The sequence below is a fragment of the Lissotriton vulgaris genome, chromosome 2_1 (genome assembly GCF_964263255.1).
Source record: "Lissotriton vulgaris chromosome 2_1, aLisVul1.2, whole genome shotgun sequence".
In the NCBI taxonomy this organism is placed as follows: Eukaryota; Metazoa; Chordata; class Amphibia; order Caudata; family Salamandridae; genus Lissotriton; species Lissotriton vulgaris.
The window spans coordinates 2,028,117,392-2,028,134,997 of NC_141687.1; the positions used below are offsets into that span (position 1 = coordinate 2,028,117,392).

At 50.0% G+C, this 17,606-nt stretch overlaps 1 protein-coding gene across 1 annotated transcript in view; it reads right to left on the reverse strand.

Annotated features, from left to right (window-relative positions):
* SPPL2A (signal peptide peptidase like 2A) overlaps nt 1-9,951 on the reverse strand; it is a 311,837-nt gene extending 301,886 nt beyond the window's left edge. The window contains exon 1 of the mRNA XM_086958253.1: nt 9,687-9,951. Within this exon, the coding sequence (XP_086814379.1) occupies nt 9,687-9,752 (66 nt within the window). The 5' untranslated portion in view covers nt 9,753-9,951. The remainder of the gene's footprint in view (nt 1-9,686) is intronic.
* Nucleotides 9,952-17,606: the final 7,655 nt, after the last annotated feature.

A 17,606-nucleotide genomic window follows, 5' to 3' on the forward strand; every position in this document is an offset into this window, starting at 1 on the left:
TTAGGGGCCAGAGATAAAATCAAAGCGTCATCTGTGTACAGCGAAACCAGGTGTCCCATCTCTCCGACAGGTATGCTGCACCAAATCATGTCCAGCCAACCCTGAGCATACGGGGCTCCAGTGCTACGATGAACAACAAGGACGACAGTGGGCATCTCTGCCAGGTGCCCCTATCCAGTTCCCAGCCGTCGGAGCAGAGGTAAACCATCCTGATCCACATGTTTGGGCTCGTATAAAGTAATAAGACCTTCGGGCCAAAACCAAGAACCCTTAGTACTTCCAAGAGATATCCCCAATCGACTGTGTCGAATGCCTTTTCAATGTCAGCTACAACCAGGACCATCGCTACACACTCTCCCTCTACTTTGAGCTGTATATGCGTGAGCCTTCTCAGGTTCATACCCATATCAGGGTCTGGGATAAACCAACATTGATCTTCAGGAACCAGGCCCTTTCAGATAGCTAACATCTTACAGAGGGCGATCGGTATTTAACATAGCGAGTGGCCACAAGACTCCAAAAAGACCTGCAGAAGTCCCTTTGTAAGAATGGCCAAGTAACCTGATAGAATTCTGGTGGGAACTCATTCCCTTCAGAAGCATTATGTTTAGTAAGTAACTTTAGGGCAGCCCTCAGTTCCTCCAGTGCGAGGTCAGATTCCAGTTCGAGACGCACACCATCTGCAAAGTGGGGAGTGTCAGCCAGCTCGGGAAGTTCTGTATCCCTGTGTGTCGGATCCCCAGCTCCGCTTTAAATACTACCTCCAGGTGGTGTTTGATCGTATCCACTACTGCCTCCTGTTTTACCCTCAATGCACCATCCGGTGCCCTCAAGTGAACAACGGGTGACACCACTGCTTCTTTTTGCAGGATTCAGGTCAAAAGCCTCCCAAACTAGTTACCCTCCCTATAAAGGAGCTGCCGAAACTGCATCAATGTGGGCATATTCAGCCTGTCCCAGATATCTGCTTTGCATCGACGCCTCCTCCTTTCGGCCATTCCAGGCATTCAGGTGACAGGCTAACCGTGTCAAATTCAAGGCCCTTTGCTTTATGCATAAAATCAAGCAGGGGTCGCCCCAGGTTACCTCCAGGCCCTTGTCCAACAATACTCTCCATCCCGTCTCCTCAGATCATCAGCTCATGGCAACTTTCTGATTCCGCGCTTTAAACTGACGAGAATGGGCGGACGCTCTTTCTCCTGTGTTGCTCCCAGGTTGTGGAATTCTCTTCCGGCTACACTGAAACTCGAACCATCTCTGTTAAAATTCCGCAAAGACCTTAAAATCTGGCTCTTCTCTCAATAACAACTGCGATGCGTAATCATTACTCTACTGGCGCTGGGAGACCCCTTGTGAGTAGCTGTGCGCCCTAATAAATTCAATTACAAATACAAATACAGGTCTACAGTCCCACCATATCCACCTCTCGCTCCCTAAGCTTGAAAATTAATATTAAAGCAGGATTGTGAGCCCTAACCATACTGCCAGAAAGAAAAAATATGTATGTAATTATTAATTGAAATAGTGCCCATTGAAGAGAAATAAACACAGACAAAGTAAGCTGAAGGATATAAAAGATTGGCAGTCGAAAACATGAGAGCTATGGGAACAAGATTTAGGAATCATTTAGCAAAACTCCCTGTGGCGAAATATTTGGATGAATATTACGAAGTCTTCACATGCAGTAAACACCACTAAAACACTATTTATTTGTATATTATCACTTTTATTACCTCTTTCGACCTTATATAACATGTATTCAGACGTTTCAGATACTTGTTTGTTTTGCAATGCAAGCTTTTGGTTACAATTTGGAATCAAGTTAATTCTATTTTCCAATATAATGTACCTTTTACCTTTGTAAAAATGTTTTTGGGAAGTTTATCTGCAGAAAGGGAAAATGTTTCTGCCAATCTCAAACTGCATTTTATCAGCAGTTGCATCCCAACAGATAACAAAACATTGGAATGAGTCAATCTATCTTTTCAAGCATGGTGGTATACTGTTTGTTATAACCATAGATTAGACAGAGCATACATTCATCCTGTTTCACTTGCTCTTAATCATGACTCCTTAGGGTCTCTAGTAATACTTTTTTCTTGACAATGTAATAAGACTTTCTAAATTGCATCAACTACACATTGATTATTTTGCTTAATTTCCTTGACTACTTTTACCTTTGTACAAGTTTTCATAAACTTATTTATATGTTAACGAGAACAAAAAAATAAGTATAAGGCTGTTTTATTACATCTTTACAAATTGTTTATAGTTATATACTCTCTCTCTCCCCTCCTTCTCTTACTTTTCTCTCCCCCTACCCTTTTTTAAAAATAATCTATTATGTATTCTTCGTTTTTGCAATTACACTTGTGGTATTTATTAATGCTGTATTCAATTAATGTAATTGTTATATTTAAGTAAACTTTCTCTTTAAGCTTAAAAAAAGTTGAGCCAGCGAGCATGGCGGTCGTGTAGAGTGCGAGCTCCGACCAGCCTTGTTGAAATCCTGCAAGAATATCCTGCCCTGGTCCTTGTAAACAGGTCCAGATAACACGGATTGGTGCCGGAACCCTGTGGCCTTCCCCTGCCTGAGATTGGTAGTGCGGGACTACTCCTAGCGGCCAGGACGTCACCTGAGCTTGAGGGGCTCCGGTGCGGCCTACACAGCCGGGGCCTCAATTTTGGAGTGGCCCGACGGCGTGGAGCGGAGACACCGTGGTCTTCCGGGACCTGGGGCTTTCACAAACAACATCTCTTGTGGACCAGCGGCAGACGGTGCCCCACGAGCCGAGCCCAGTGGGGAACCCGGCAGGGAGTCGCCGGATATACACGGAGGGTGAGAACTGTCGAGCTGCCGTGGAGCGGCGGTGCCTGATCGCCGAGGGGCGCGCCTGCACAGGTCGAAGTTTCGACTGCTGCCCCGGGTCGGCGTTGCCACGAGTGGTGCCCTGGTGGCGGAGGACGACTACTCGGGGGTCGGGTCGGGCCTCGGTGTGACGCAGTTGGCGGCTCTGAGACTGGATCTATCTTGAGACCGGCGATGCAGGGGTGTGCTGGCAGTATGACGCGGTCGGGGCCCCCTCGCCGCAGCGGGGTACGCTCTTGGAGCGTTTGCTACCTCTTCCCCCCCTACCTTCCTCGGGGAGGGAGTCGGACGGTTGGCGGCCATATTTGGATCTGGGACCTCGTTGCGGGCCCGAGCCGCCCGCCGAGAACAACATGACGAGGGGTAGCGGCAGCCAGAGTAAGCAGGGGCCCATTGGCAAATTCACGGAGGCGGCTGGCGTGAAGGGTACCCCGGCGCAGGTGCCAGACAATGCAGCGCTAATGGCGGCTATCACGCAGTCCTGGGATGTCCTAGATGCCAAGATCGGGGCGGTGGGCTCGGATGTCACGCTCCTCCGGCAAGACCTGCGGAACGCTGTGGAGCGTATAGCGGGTACAGAGACACGCATAACTGAGGTGGAAGACGATGTTTTCTCCTTGAAGAAGAGAGTCATGGTCCTTGAGAGGACACAGATGGGCCTTGTACAAAGGGCGGAGGAGACGGAAGGACGGGCAAGGCGTAGTAACCTGAGGTTTATTGGCTTCCCGGAGGACTGTGAGAGAGGGAACGCTGAGAGCTTCCTTACACAATGGCTGGAGAGCTGGATTCCACCTGAAGCTCTCTCTCGCTGCTTTGTGATCGAGAGGGCCCATCGGGCAATGACACAGAAGCCACCGTTTGGTGAGCGCCCGCGCCCCATGATCGCTAAACTCCTGAACTATGCAGACAGGGATGTGATCCTAAAGCAGGTGAGGCAGAAGGGCAAGCTGACTTATGACAATGCCAATATCCTGATCTTTCCAGACTATTCCAAACAAGTGCAACAACAACGCCAATCTTTTGCAGCGGCTAAGGCCCGTCTCAGGGGTCTGCAGCTACAATATGCCCTACTCTATCCTGCAAGGCTGCGGGTGATCTTTCAGTCTCGCACTTTCTTCTTCAACACCCCAGAGGAGGTCTTTCAATGGACGGATGAAACTGTGAAAATTCGCCCCAACACGTCAAAAGGAGGAGAGTCTGACTCCTCTGCAAGTAATTCGGCCGGGGGAGGCCAGGTGAGTCAGCGTAAGCGCAGGGGCCGTTCGCGCTCAAGCCGCAGCTCGAAATCTGTATCAGCCACACGAAGAGACGGGGGAGCCCAGGACGCCCAGGAGGATGTACCTTGACTTTTGTGAGACCTGACTAATAACTTGCTTGAATGCTTTATGTGTAGGGACTAGTCGCAATGCTGTCGAGGCTGGTGTCCCACAAGGGTTAGTTGGGAGGGGGCGAGAGCCTAGTTCAATATGGGCTGCTGCGAGGGGTTCAGTTGGAGGGGATGGTACTTGGCTCCCAGTTGGGGCCGGGATCATGCTCCGACCACGACAGGTGCTTCCACGTTTGGGAGGTGCAGGGTGGGCGGGGGGAAGATGGGGGTTGGTTGCGAGGGAAGAGGAGAGGGTTTGCGCTGAAACTACTGCTTGCTGACTGTCAACAAGGATGCCAGGGTTGCCGGCGCAGCGTGAGGCTGCAATACTTTGCACTACTCCAAAGGTTATGGCTGGTGAGGGGGTGCGGTTAGGCCCGGGTGGGACACGGATTATGTGCTGGAATGTGCGGGGCATGTTGGATAAAGTGAAGCGGGGGGCTGTTTTTGCATGGGCCAAGAGGAGGGGGACGGATATACTCCTCCTGCAGGAAACGCATCTGCTCGGTACCAAGGCACTGTGCTTGCAGAGGAATGGGTTCATATACACCTACCACTCGGGGTTCACTAGAGGATCACGGGGGGTGGAGATCCTTGTCCACCGAAGGGTCCCATTTATACACAAGTATTTGCAATGCAATAGGTCTCGCATTAGGAAAGTTTGAGCTATTAGTATTGTAATGACAATTTTTTTTATTTATGTGTTGGTTTATGAGAATAGCGAAATGAATAGCTTTGTCATTTATAATGCCAATAGTTTTAACTTTCTCAAATGTGACATCTTTAGCATTTGTAATGTGAGTAGGGGTGTGCGAAACTCGTGTAATTTCCATTTGTGTACTGTCACGAAATGGAGATCTGGCATATAGAGCTAAATTTTAATGCAGAATGCACCTCTGGGTGGTGTTTTTCGCACAAAAAAGTAAACAGCAACAAATATAAACGTACAAACAACAGCAGTACACGTTCGGGTAGTTTGAGTGGCTCCCGTGATCACATGATAAGATAGTCACCCGAATAGCATTTAATTAAGCGATCAGTCATAAAGCTTAATTTTTTAAATCTTATCACACGAAGCATGACGCCAAGTTCCAGAAATTACGCTTACGTAACAAAAACAAAAATCACACAGGTCCAATTAAAATGATTGAAACAACACATTGAACTACCAGGTTGATATATAAGCAGGACATAGTACTGAGCACCTTTCCAAATGTAACACATTATTAACAAAGCCTCAATTGTCAATGCATTTCAAATGTTTGCCGTATGGGCCCGGTGTATGAAGTCTAAGAGGAGGTCCGAACGTCCATTCCCGGACTCCAGGAGTGCTTTTGTGCTTTGATTGCAGGCGGGCGTCAGCTCAAACCCGTAAACGGAAGGACGTTCATTGATTCCGCAGCAAGTGTAGACACTCACCGAACTTGTAGCGTGACCTAAACGGTGGTAGGACCGACTAGTGGAGAGATAGGCAAAAAACGGTCTGGTCTACGCTCGCGGCGACAGGCTGATCCGTACGCGCAAGAGGAGGGCTTTACGACGGCGCTAATAGGGGAAGCCACGGGGCCCGGGACTCAACAGCCTGTAGAGAAACAGAGGGGGACGGCAGGCAGCGACACGCTGGTGACGTAGAAGGTGGAGCGCTCGTGACGTGAAACTACCCATGTGGCTCGCGGCGGCTGATCGTGCAACAGAAGTTGCAGTGGGCGGAACATATCAGGACAATCCTTTCAGAGAGCCTTCCAACTACAGCTGGGGAGCGCGCGCACATGTTCCAGGCAGCGACGGAGGCTGGCGCGCACCGCCTCCCTGTGCCGTGTCGCGCGCCGTGGGTCTTGTCCCCTTTTCCTCTTCCCAGTGTGTGCACCGCGGGGGCCTGTTTCCTACGCTGGGGGCCTGCAACCGCCGCTCCCTGAGATGCTGGCGTAAGTACCGATTGTATGGCAGATCTCCCGATGCATGGGGCGGGGGTGTGTCTGTGTGTGCGTGCAGGGGGGGTAGGGGGCGGCAGCGTGTGTATGCGTGCATGTCTGTATGTGTGTGTGTGGTGGGGGGGTGGCAGCGTGTGGACGTGTGCCTGTGTGGTCTGTGTGCAGGGGTGTGGAGGCTGGCTGTGTGCGCACGGTAATGTGAGGCACGAGAGGGGCGCGGCGCCGTGCGCGCCCACGAAGTCAAATCTGCGCTCGTGCCACTCTCGTGTCCACATTCCCAAATACGGGCAACATTAGGTCTCGAGCAGACACTGCTCGACCTAATAAACGTACATGGACAGACCCACAAGGTAGATTCATATTTGTACATGGAGAGATCAGGTGTGACCCAGTCCTCATTGGTAGTGTATATGCCCCGCCTCCGTTACAATGGCCCCTAGTTGAGAAACTGCTTTCCCTATGGGTTGATATGCCAGACGCCATGTCCGTCATGGGTGGTGATTGGAATGATGTGATGGATGTCGCAATGGATAGATGGCGCAGTGTGGAAGGTGAGCGTGGAGCGGTGGGTGGGGACAGTCACACGTCCCGGTTGCGGGCTCTGGCCACGGGCATGGATTGAGTGGACACGTGGAGATACAAACATGGCATGCGCAGGGAGTATACTTATTTCTCGGCAGCACGCGACTCCTTCTCCAGGCTGGACTACGTTTTTGTTCCGAGGGGCATGGTAAATAGAATACTGTCCGCTGACATCCTGCCGAGGGCGTTGTCTGACTACTCGCCGGTGTACGTGATACTAGACACTGGACGAGCCGACAGCCATTCAGATGGCATTTGTCACTGTGGCAACTGACGCAGGGACCTTACTGGGCCCATATGACATGTGAAATTGCACACTTTCTGTCGGTGAATGTGGGCACCGTGAACATCGCTGCGATGCTCTGGGAGGCTATGAAGCCCACACTGCGCGGTGTGGACATCTCATGGTGTGCGGCTGCGCGCAAAGAGATGTGTAGGGACCTGGTGCGGCGCGAGGCAGACATAGAGGAGCTGGAGCGAAGGGGCAGAGAAGAGGATGGTGGGGCGGCCAGGAGACAGTTAGTCTTAGCTCAGCAGCAATACTCAGCGGTGCTTCTAGATGAGGCCAAGCAGGCATGGCTAGCAACGCGTAGTCGTATTTATCAGTGGGGCGATAAGTCCAGTAAAATGCTACATCGACTGTGCCAGGGTGTCATGCACGCCCAGCCTCCGCCCCAGATAGTGGGAATGGATGGGGAGCCCCTCTTGGAGCCGGCTCGTTGGCTGACAGTTTCGCCGCATATTATGAGGCTCTTTACGCGCCACAGGAATGTTTGGAGGCGGCGGTAGTACAGCGCTTGGGATTAGGTGGTATACAGTGAGATCATTTTATTTTGAAATTAATTTGTTTCTTCCTGACCTCCCTATTGGTTCGTATTCGGGCGTCCGATTGAAACAGAAGTCCATGTCACACGTGTTTTTCACACAGGCGCACTAATAACAAGCCAAGAAGCCATGATGTTGTTATTCTAAACCCGTCCACGGCAATCATTGCTACATGCCCTGGGAACCTGATGGATGTCCTGAAAGCTGAAGGAAAACGAACACCAAATGTATACATTTGTCTGATAAAGATGTGAATACGGGTGGGAAATAAAGCTTGGGAATAAGAATTAAGGTGCGGGAACATTAACCAAAGAAAATTATTAAAACTTAGCATGGTGTGATGATCATCCCCCCTTGCTTGTCCAATCAGAATTAGGAGTTTCATAAAGTTGAAACATTAATGGGTGATACATGAGCAATGAAAGGTATAATTGAGGTAGTTTAGTTAGCCATGACACATGAAGTAATGCTGAGATGCAGAGAGACTGGGATGCTGTCCGAGAGCTGAGCGAATACTGAAAAAGAATCGGTTTGCAGACTTAGAATTTTAGCAAATAACTAGAAGAAGATCGCGGAAAAATCGAGGAGGCAATTGATTAGAAGAAGATCGCAGAAGAATCGAGGAGGAAGATAGTGTCAGACAGGGGTGCGACGCAGGCGTCGGATCTAGAAGAGGTCACCTATCCTGTCCAGAATCCTGTCCTGAAGTCTTTGTCACCTGATTCTATCTCAGGGGACCCTTCCAGTTCCTTGGCCAAGGGGTTGGTTTCCACACCATTCTAGGTAAATATAGTTCTGTGTAGTATGTCATCGTACTGTTCTCTCTATCCTCTCTCATCCGAGTACTGTAATTGCGATAACTCGTTTAAATTAGGTGACGGATTAATGAAATAATTGATTCTTCCTTCCTTGAGAAACGGAGTATGTACTGTATTTCTTGTTTGGCTCACATGAATTAAACTAGATAAAATATTTAAAACTTTTCCCGTGTCTGTGGTTATTTCAAATGATAAGAAATATAAATCTATGTCATTTCACCATCAACTAGTTCAAACTAATAGGTCCATTGACCAGAGGAAAGAACTTTTTGATCAGTGAAAGATTAGTCAGGTAACTAATCTCATAAAAAAGGCATTTATAAACTTGACCCCCAGCGGTATTTACTAGCCTATGTGAAAGTCTGTGTGTTATTGGGCCCAGGTGAGTAATGGTGTTTGAATATCTGAGGTTGGTAACCCGCTGGATCAGCACGTAATAGTACTGCTCCATGTCAGGTACACAGAGCTCAAATGGAGTGTAAGTAGCTCTCTAGTAACTCTGGGTTGTTGTGCCGCCCAAGCCAGGTCAGTGATGGTTAACAATTGCAATTATTATCAAGGCTGGGCAACTTATTCATCTAGAGTACTGCAACCATGGAGGTGATCTCACTGGGAGATTATGGAAACTACATTCCTTTCAGGACTGTGGGTAACGCTGGGAGGACTGTTGGCCTAGTGAATTATGTGAGTTCAGTGAAGGGTGCCCTGGAGGTTTGTGGGCAGCCCCATGTTACCATATTATTCCTGACAAGGTAAGTCAACCTCATTTAGCATAGCCGTAAAGCTTCCCTGGTCCATAAGTGAATAGTTAGGCGAAACACAGTTTTCGGGGGTTGAAGTCTTATTTAATCCAGTATGAAACCAAGACCACAAGTCGCATAATTTTAAGAAAAAAAAACTGGGACTAGCCTTAATAGTCAAACATGGACCTGGAAAACTTGGCAGCTATGAACTTTTTTACGCAAAAGCATTTTCCATTATGCCATTTTAGAGACTGTACGTTACCACATTAAAAATGAAACTGCAAATCTCTATACCATATTATGGAGAAGAAAAATATGGTTTAAAGTAAAAAAACGTCATGACCACTTGTCAGGTTTAGCAGAAATTCTGGTAGTAACAGGAAGCTTTCTGTTCAGTGCACTGATCATACAAAACATTTCATTTCGGGGTCGGAGGGGAGCTTGATTACTCTGGTCACGGTCAGACATGACAAATCCCATATAAGCAACTCACACCAACAGACCTGGGCGCCGACCTGCGGGCCCACTCGCTTAGCATGCCCTACACAGTACCTGACGGGTGACCATCAGGAGCAGGGCACACAGGTGTATGCCCAGGAGGCTCGGGGCTCGGGCCATCCTCCAGCCTTCACGCGCCGGCGCCCTGCCACTGATTCCCGGAGATGTGTCGCGGGGTCTGGGCGTACATCAAGGGCCTGCCGGGGGTATCACAGCAAATGGCAGAGGAGGGGGCATCAGAGACCACAAAGCAGAGCAGGACACAGAGCTGCCATGGAAACTCTTCTTGCGAGCCAGCACACTCACTTCCTCTTCCGCCTTGGCTGCGAGCGGTCCAGCTTCAACTCTAGTCTGAGGGGAGGAGCCTAAACCCGGATATTGTGAGAGGAACCTCCCCGCTGCCTGAAGCGAAAGGAAGCTGCAAAGAAATCCTGCAAAACAACAGACTCTAACTACGTTTACCAGAAAGTGTGCATTTCCCAACTGTACACAAACGGTGCATTTGAGTTTTCTTTCAGTAAAGTTCATGGGTTAAAAAAAGACACGTACAACAAGTTGTGCTCAACGGTGAGCCCCGCTTGTCATTTGCTTTCTGTCACTGGACTATTTTTGCTGTGTTTTCTCCTCAGCCAAGCCTGCTACACGAAGCCATTAACTGGTGACTGCAGGCGGCCTTGGAATCCTTGTGGCCCACTGGGCGGGCGGAGTTGCTATTCTTAGCCCTAATATTTGCCCACGCGTCCAGCCGCCTACGTCAAGTTCCAGGGTTACTGTTCAGGAATGCCTTTCGCACTCCATTAAAACAAACAATAAGCATTGGCAAAGCAAATAGATCTCGCCAGTGCAGGAGCTATTGACTTTGTCAATATGTTTTCGCGCAAGAACTCATTGTCCACAACTTCTTGGTAAGCAAGAAAGGCCACTTTATTAAGACAGGTGTAGGCAAAACATCTCTCAACATATTTTGATTATTTATTTATTAATACTCAAATCCTTCAGCTCACTGAGCAACCCTGATAAGAAGTCAACCCCCCACCAAATAAAACCTAACAAACCCAGGCAACTGAATCCTGTACTATCCCCTCCTGTCCTTTACCTGTCCTTTGGGGATGGACCAACCCGCTCCAGGCTGCCCACCCCCCACTAAAAACCGCCTACAAAAGAAAAGAGTACAACCTGTCTTAGCGTGGCAAACCTAACAACAAAATTACCTAAAGCACAATCGCAAGAAAAAAGGCCTAAGAGACAAAAGAAGGGAGGGTGGGTGGGGCAAAACAAACTCCGCTGACCGCCTCCCGCCGAAAAGCGCTCTCTAAACCCTGCCCTGGCCCTATATATAGACTCTCTCCCTAATTAACCTCACCTGTGGCCAATCTGTCTGCGCGAACCTTCCCAGGGAGAGACCGGCTCGCGCACGGCTCTCCCTGGGTTCCCCCTCGCGCAAGAACTCATTGTCCACAACTTCTTGGTAAGCAAGAAAGGCCACTTTATTAAGACAGGTGTAGGCAAAACATCTCTCAACATATTTAATACTCAAATCCTTCAGCTCACTGAGCAACCCTGATAAGAAGTCAACCCCCCACCAAATAAAACCTAACAAACCCAGGCAACTGAATCCTGTACTATCCCCTCCTGTCCTTTACCTGTCCTTTGGGGATGGACCAACCCGCTCCAGGCTGCCCACCCCCCACTAAAAACCGCCACCCAGGAAAACCTTTAGAGTTTTCCTGCCCCACCAAAATAGCAAAGGAAACAACACCCCAAGAACCACAACTGTACATCCTGAACTTTCGCGATCAAATCCGCAATTCAAAAGATAAAAGGACTGACCCATCTGAGAAAGGTGAACCCCATGCTCATGAAACAATTGCCACTCAGAAACCTGTAAGGGAGGATGAGCCAAAATGAAAAATAGCATGCCAGTACAAAACAGTTGCATAGAGTGGTTCAGTGTCCGTGCTCTGCCCATAGCTGTGCGAGGTAGAGCTCCATTCCAGCGTAGACGTGGCACAAATGCCGTCCAGGTCACCATGGTGCTCGCCCATGCGCCGTGACGACATCCGGATCCATCTGCATCATTCGGAACAAAGACAGACCAGAATAGAAACAGATCAGTTTCACCAAGTTGAAATTCTAGCAAGACTGGCAGACCCCCCCCCCCTCCCTCACCAAGCTGAGACAATATGGAACAATCCCCCCAACACAGTCCCCAATTACCATGCCAATACACTTCATGCGTGAACTGCTGAGACCAAGAAACCCCCCCAACAATATTGGCATTCTGCAGGGACTGCGGCCCATTGCAAAAGGAGCGACCAACAAACCAAACCCTCAGTTTAACTGTAACCATCCTGCGCAAAGGACCTAGGGGAAAAGACACATCAACAAAAGAAGGTGCACTACCGTCTGACAAATTTCTCGCAGCATCTCGACCTCCATCTCCCAATCCTGCGGGTCTGAGCCCAATCCCACACCAAACATGCAGCCACAGAACCACCCCAAACCTAAAAGAATGAGTGCTAAAGGGTAAAGGAGGCAACCCCAACCCCAAAAGTACCTTCCTGAAAAAATGGTCCACAACTGGGCAACATAAAAGTGGGCGGGCATCCTCACCGGGAAAAACCCCGTACCCCACTCAGCTGATCCGTCTCAGGCCCGTAGCCAAAGGCGCAATCCATACCCTTCCACAAACACCTCCGTACTGGACATGCCCGACCCGGAACGCAAACCCAAGAGTTCGGAAGCCCGAAACGCCTCAAAAGAACCATACAAAACAGAACCGAAACATAACGCACTCAAAAGCACCAGAACAGCAAGAAGGCAACTAGGAGAACATTTGCCGAAGTAAAGCAAAAGGACAGGCTGTCGCAGCCGCTTAGAACCAGCCTGTAGTCTACCCAAACCTTCCAAAAAACCTGTGCAAGCAAAAAACACCCCCCACCGGATCCCTCCCCCACCTGAGCTGCCCATAAAAAGAAATCCCACCATGGAACCAGGGATAGTGGTGTGCGAAAAACCTCTGTCCACCAAGTGTAATGAAAGCCCCTAGAATATGTTGTGCTGTGAAAAATTATTCAGCTGCAGGCACCACAACGGAAAGCACACAACAGCCGCAGCACACACAAATCCCTTGCACTTCGCCCGGGAAACAAATCCACAAATGCCAAATTATCAACCTGGAAGAACCCAGTCCTGTTCTGGAATTCCACGCCTCAGACGTACAGGGCCACCAGCAAATGGAACAACTCTAAAAATGCAACACTGCGACCCTGACGCTGCAGTGAACGGACCAGCTTGCAGCGCACCAACGCCCCACCCAGAAGATGCCAAATCCCAGCAAGGTAAACTTCCAAGTTATTCCCCACAACCCGGGAACTCTAGTTCGCTGACTGCAATTCATCCTACCCCTACCCTGCCGGGTCCCCCCGTAACCAATCGTGAAACCCCACCGCGAAGCCCCAGAGCAAGCGCACTGCTGCATCAAAGCCCAGAGAATCCTGCAACCACTGTTCCAAGACCGGGACCTTTAAAGGAGTAAGAGCACTTCGGGACAACCGAGAGAACTGGCCTCAGTCCCCTTGTCGCCCCCCCCATTGAAATCCAAAAAGCTGTCCCAGGAAGCAGTGTGTGAAAGGGTACCTGCCCCCACATCGTGAACACATGTTTATACCTACTGTACTGTCAGGTGACACATGAACAACAGCAGCATACCAAATTCTGGATGTTCGTTTTACCCGACAAGTGAGAAACCAGGGGCATGCCCATACCTGAAGAAGGCCATTGCATACGGTGGAGGATACCCTCTTCCTCCTGGGCCTTGTGGTGAGCAAAGTCCCCGTCCGCCCCTGTGAAATGGCGGCATCGTCCCCTCGAGACTTATCATTCACAACAGCGTGCCGCACAGGCAGTGGTGTAATAGCAACTTCTTCCCCTACATGCTCATCCCCAATCCCAACAAGTACACGTAACTGGGAGACTCTCCCCTTGTCAACCAATTTCTGTCGAAACACCACAGGGTCCCCTTGTCGCGGCTTGCTTGTCGAAGAGAAAACGATGAAACACGTGCCTTTGCGTGGTCCGCACTAGACTCCCGCAAAAAACGTGCTGTTGCGTGGTCCGCACGAGACTCCTGCAAAAAACGTGCCGATGCATGGTCCGCACGAGACTCCTGCAAAAAACGTGCCATTGCATGGTCCGCACGAGACTCCTGCAAAAAACTAAGCGAACCAGAATGCCCCGAAAACTCCCTTCCGAGTCATGACTGTCACAAGTGGAACTTCCACATCTTGTAATGCACCCACCTCCAGATCATCATCATAAACTTCCAGAATCAGTCCATCTGCATGCCCAGCATAAACCCCTGCCACTGGGCCAGTTGCCATCACTGACCATCGTGAAAGTGCCATAAGAAATGTTGTCATGGCGCACTGCGCCTCACACCCCAGAAGGGAAATCCGCTCCAGATCCCCCTCCTGCGCCCCACCCCCCCCAGACTGAACCAATGCCTGTATAGGGTAATTTTAAGTACATGGTCTCGTCCCCTTCGTCATGAACCATAGGTGTAGTAGCATCCCCTGTCCGCCCATCCTGGACGGCGGTAGCGTCCCCTCCAGACTCAGCATGCCCATCAGCTTGCCGCACCGGCAGCGTCGCAAGAGCAACTTGCTCACCAACAGCCCCATCCCCAATCAATAGAGCGAAAGCTTGGACGGAGAGACTCTCCCCATAGTGCCACACCCGCCACCAACCCCCCGTACCCGTAGGCAACTGCAGCAATGTCCGAAAAAATGCCAGAAAATCATCATTGCGCAATGCGCCTCACACCCCAGAAATCGAAAGCTCGGACGGGGAGACTCTCCCCATAGTGCCACACCCACCACCAACCCCCCGTACCCGTAGGCAACTGCTGCATTGTCCGAAAAAATGCCAGAAAATCATCATTGCGCACTGCGCCTCACACCCCAGAAAACGAAAGCTCAGACGGGGAGACTCTCCCCATAGTGCCACACCCACCACCAACCCCCCGTACCCGTAGGCAACTGCAGCATTGTCCGAAAAAATGCCAGAAAATCATCATTGCGCACTGCGCCTCACACCCCAGAAGAGGAATCCGCTCCAGATCCCTCTCCTGAGCCACCTCCCCAGGTCGAACTGCCTCATGCGCAGTCCGCAACGTCCTCACAAAGAAAATTGACAACGACACTGCAGGCGGTAAAAAAGGCAGCCCCTACCACCCCTCCCAACGGAAGAGGCTCACCCTGAAGCGGCAAACCCCCCGCCCCACAATCCAGCCAGCTGGGGGAACAGAGGGTACATTTATTTATCTATGTGTGGGTATAGAGCGCGGACCTTACCCGAAGGTGTCAGAGCGCCGCACCATAGGTACAGCCGAAAAAGGAGAACAGGACAAGAACAAATCACAAAAGCCAAAAGGTACAGTACATGAGGCTAAAGTATTGAGGCTTGTTCCCAACCCGTAGAAAGCCATCTGATATAAGCATTCCATTAAAGAGGTCAACGGTTTCAAACACAGATATAACATAAACAATCCCATATTTGCAAGATAAAATACATTTTTCAACATGCCAAAATTTGTATAACTAATTCTGCCAAAAACAGGCAAAAAAGGGGGGGGGGCATTACTGCAAGAAATGGCAGTCTCTCAAACCACACGAACACACTGCGAAGACACCTCCTTAAACATGGAGACTAGAAATCCTCCACACGAAAGGGGGCCCTCCCACAGACAATGACCAAAAAACCAAAGGTGGAAAGGAGACACAACAGAAGTCCGGAAATGCCACAGAATGGCCTTAGCAAAAAACCCCAGCCACGACCAAGACAGACCGTGAAGCAGGGGCATTGGGAGGTGCGAAAACAGCTAAGTGAAAGCTGCTCACCACGACAGCGCTCGCCCCCCCCACCACCCCCACCCACCCAAAGAGCACCCCGCCCAGAGGACCATCCCCCGCCGACCACCAGCCGCCCCCCCAGCGGACCCCCCGCCCCAGAGGGGGGGCAGAACAGACCTCTGGAGGAGTGCACGGCGGCGCGGGGGCAGCACCAACCAACTCACACCCGACCCCCCCACTTACCGACTCATGGGGCAAGGCAGCAGCGCCGTCCATCGAGTCGACGGTGTAGACAGGCAGGCGGCAACCGCCGAAGCCACGCCTCCAGCCGCCGTCCTGAAAGGACGCGCGCGTCCAACCAGTGACACCAGAAGCTCCGGCCACAAGGGGGGGGGGGTGGGGGGGGGGCACCTCCGGAATGGATTATGCGAGCCCACCCAACCTCCGCAAAACAAACTCCGCTGACCGCCTCCCGCCGAAAAGCGCTCTCTAAACCCTGCCCTGGCCCTATATATAGACTCTCTCCCTAATTAACCTCACCTGTGGCCAATCTGTCTGCGCGAACCTTCCCAGGGAGAGACCGGCTCGCGCACGGCTCTCCCTGGGTTCCCCCTTGACATGTTGTACACCAGCGTGGCTGCTGTTCAGCATGGCAGTGACATAGAGTAGTGCAGAACAGAGTGCAGTGGTGTAGAGTAGATTGTTTCAGAGTAGAGTGAAGTGGCAGAGTGGAGTGGTGCAGGTTAGAGTGGAGAGGTGCAAGGTAGAATGCAGAGGTGTAAAGTAGAGTGGCGTAGATTGCAGTGGAATAGAGTGGTGTAGAGTTTAGTGGTGTGGAGATCAGTGATGTTGCACAGATTAGAGTGGTGTAGAGTGTGGAGTGGTGTACAGTTGAGCAGTGTAGAGTGCAATGGCATAGAGTAGAATGGTATTGAGTTCAGTGGCGGACAGTGCAGTGCAGTCTAGCAGAGTAGAGTGTCACAGAGTGCATTGGCACTGAGTGGTGCAGAGAACAGTGTAGGGACAAAGATTATACTGGCGTAGAGTGCAGAAGAGTAGAGCGGTGCAGAGTACCGTGCAGTGACATAGAGTGCAGTGGCCCAGAGTAGAGAGGCATAGAGTGCAGTGCTGCAGAGTAGAGTGCAATGATGTAGAGTAGAGTGCAATAAAGTGTATTGGTGTAGAGTGCAGTGGCATAGAGTGGTGCAGAGTAAATAACGTAGAGTGTAATGGTGTAGAGTAGAGTGGTGTAGAATAAAGTGGCATACAGTGCAATGGTGCAGAGTAGATTGGCGTACAGTGCAGTGTCATAGACTTTGCAAATCATGCCCAGGGGGAACACTGGAGAGGACCCTACTAGGTTATCCTGACAATTAACATCACCATGAAGTGTGCTTGTCAGCCAAACTGGATACGTGCCTGCCATACCAAGAGGGTGGGACAAACTGAGAAAGAAGCGGAGTCAGCATCCAGTAACTCCTTGAGACTACCCAGGTTTGAAGTTTCTGAGGGATCTGAAGAGGATGAGGAGGGTCAATTCAAGACTTCCCCGACTTCAATAGGATAGCTTTGAACAACCCACAACAAAACGGCGAGACAGATTCTTCAGTTGCAGGTGAAACTTGAGATTCCAAACTGAGATTATGAATTTGTAGAGATACCAAGCACATGTGGAAAGCCAACACTTAATCTGACTGGATCAGAAAGCAGAATTGACAAAGAAAGTTCAGCATCAGAAAATGAATCAGCCTCTAATGAGCGAGGAATGACAAGTACCTCAAGAGAACAAGAGCGACCTATTATCATCTGCCCCTGTCATATGCTTTCTCCTGCAGCATTTTCCTAAATGTATTTTACCAGCAGCATTCTATTAAACTGTTATATAAAAAATTTCCATGTCTGTTAGAAAATGTGCCATTTTTAAAGGGATCAAACGTGTATCTGTGGGCAACTAAACACCTATCCATTTTTAAATGCTTTTAAGGGAATGGATCAGCATTCTTTACTCCCTTAACAAACAAAAATTCGACTAACCAAGGCATGCATTATCTAATGTGTAAGGTTAGTGAAGATGAGAGAACATTTGTAGGTGAATTAAATACAAGAATGAAACAAGATGAAG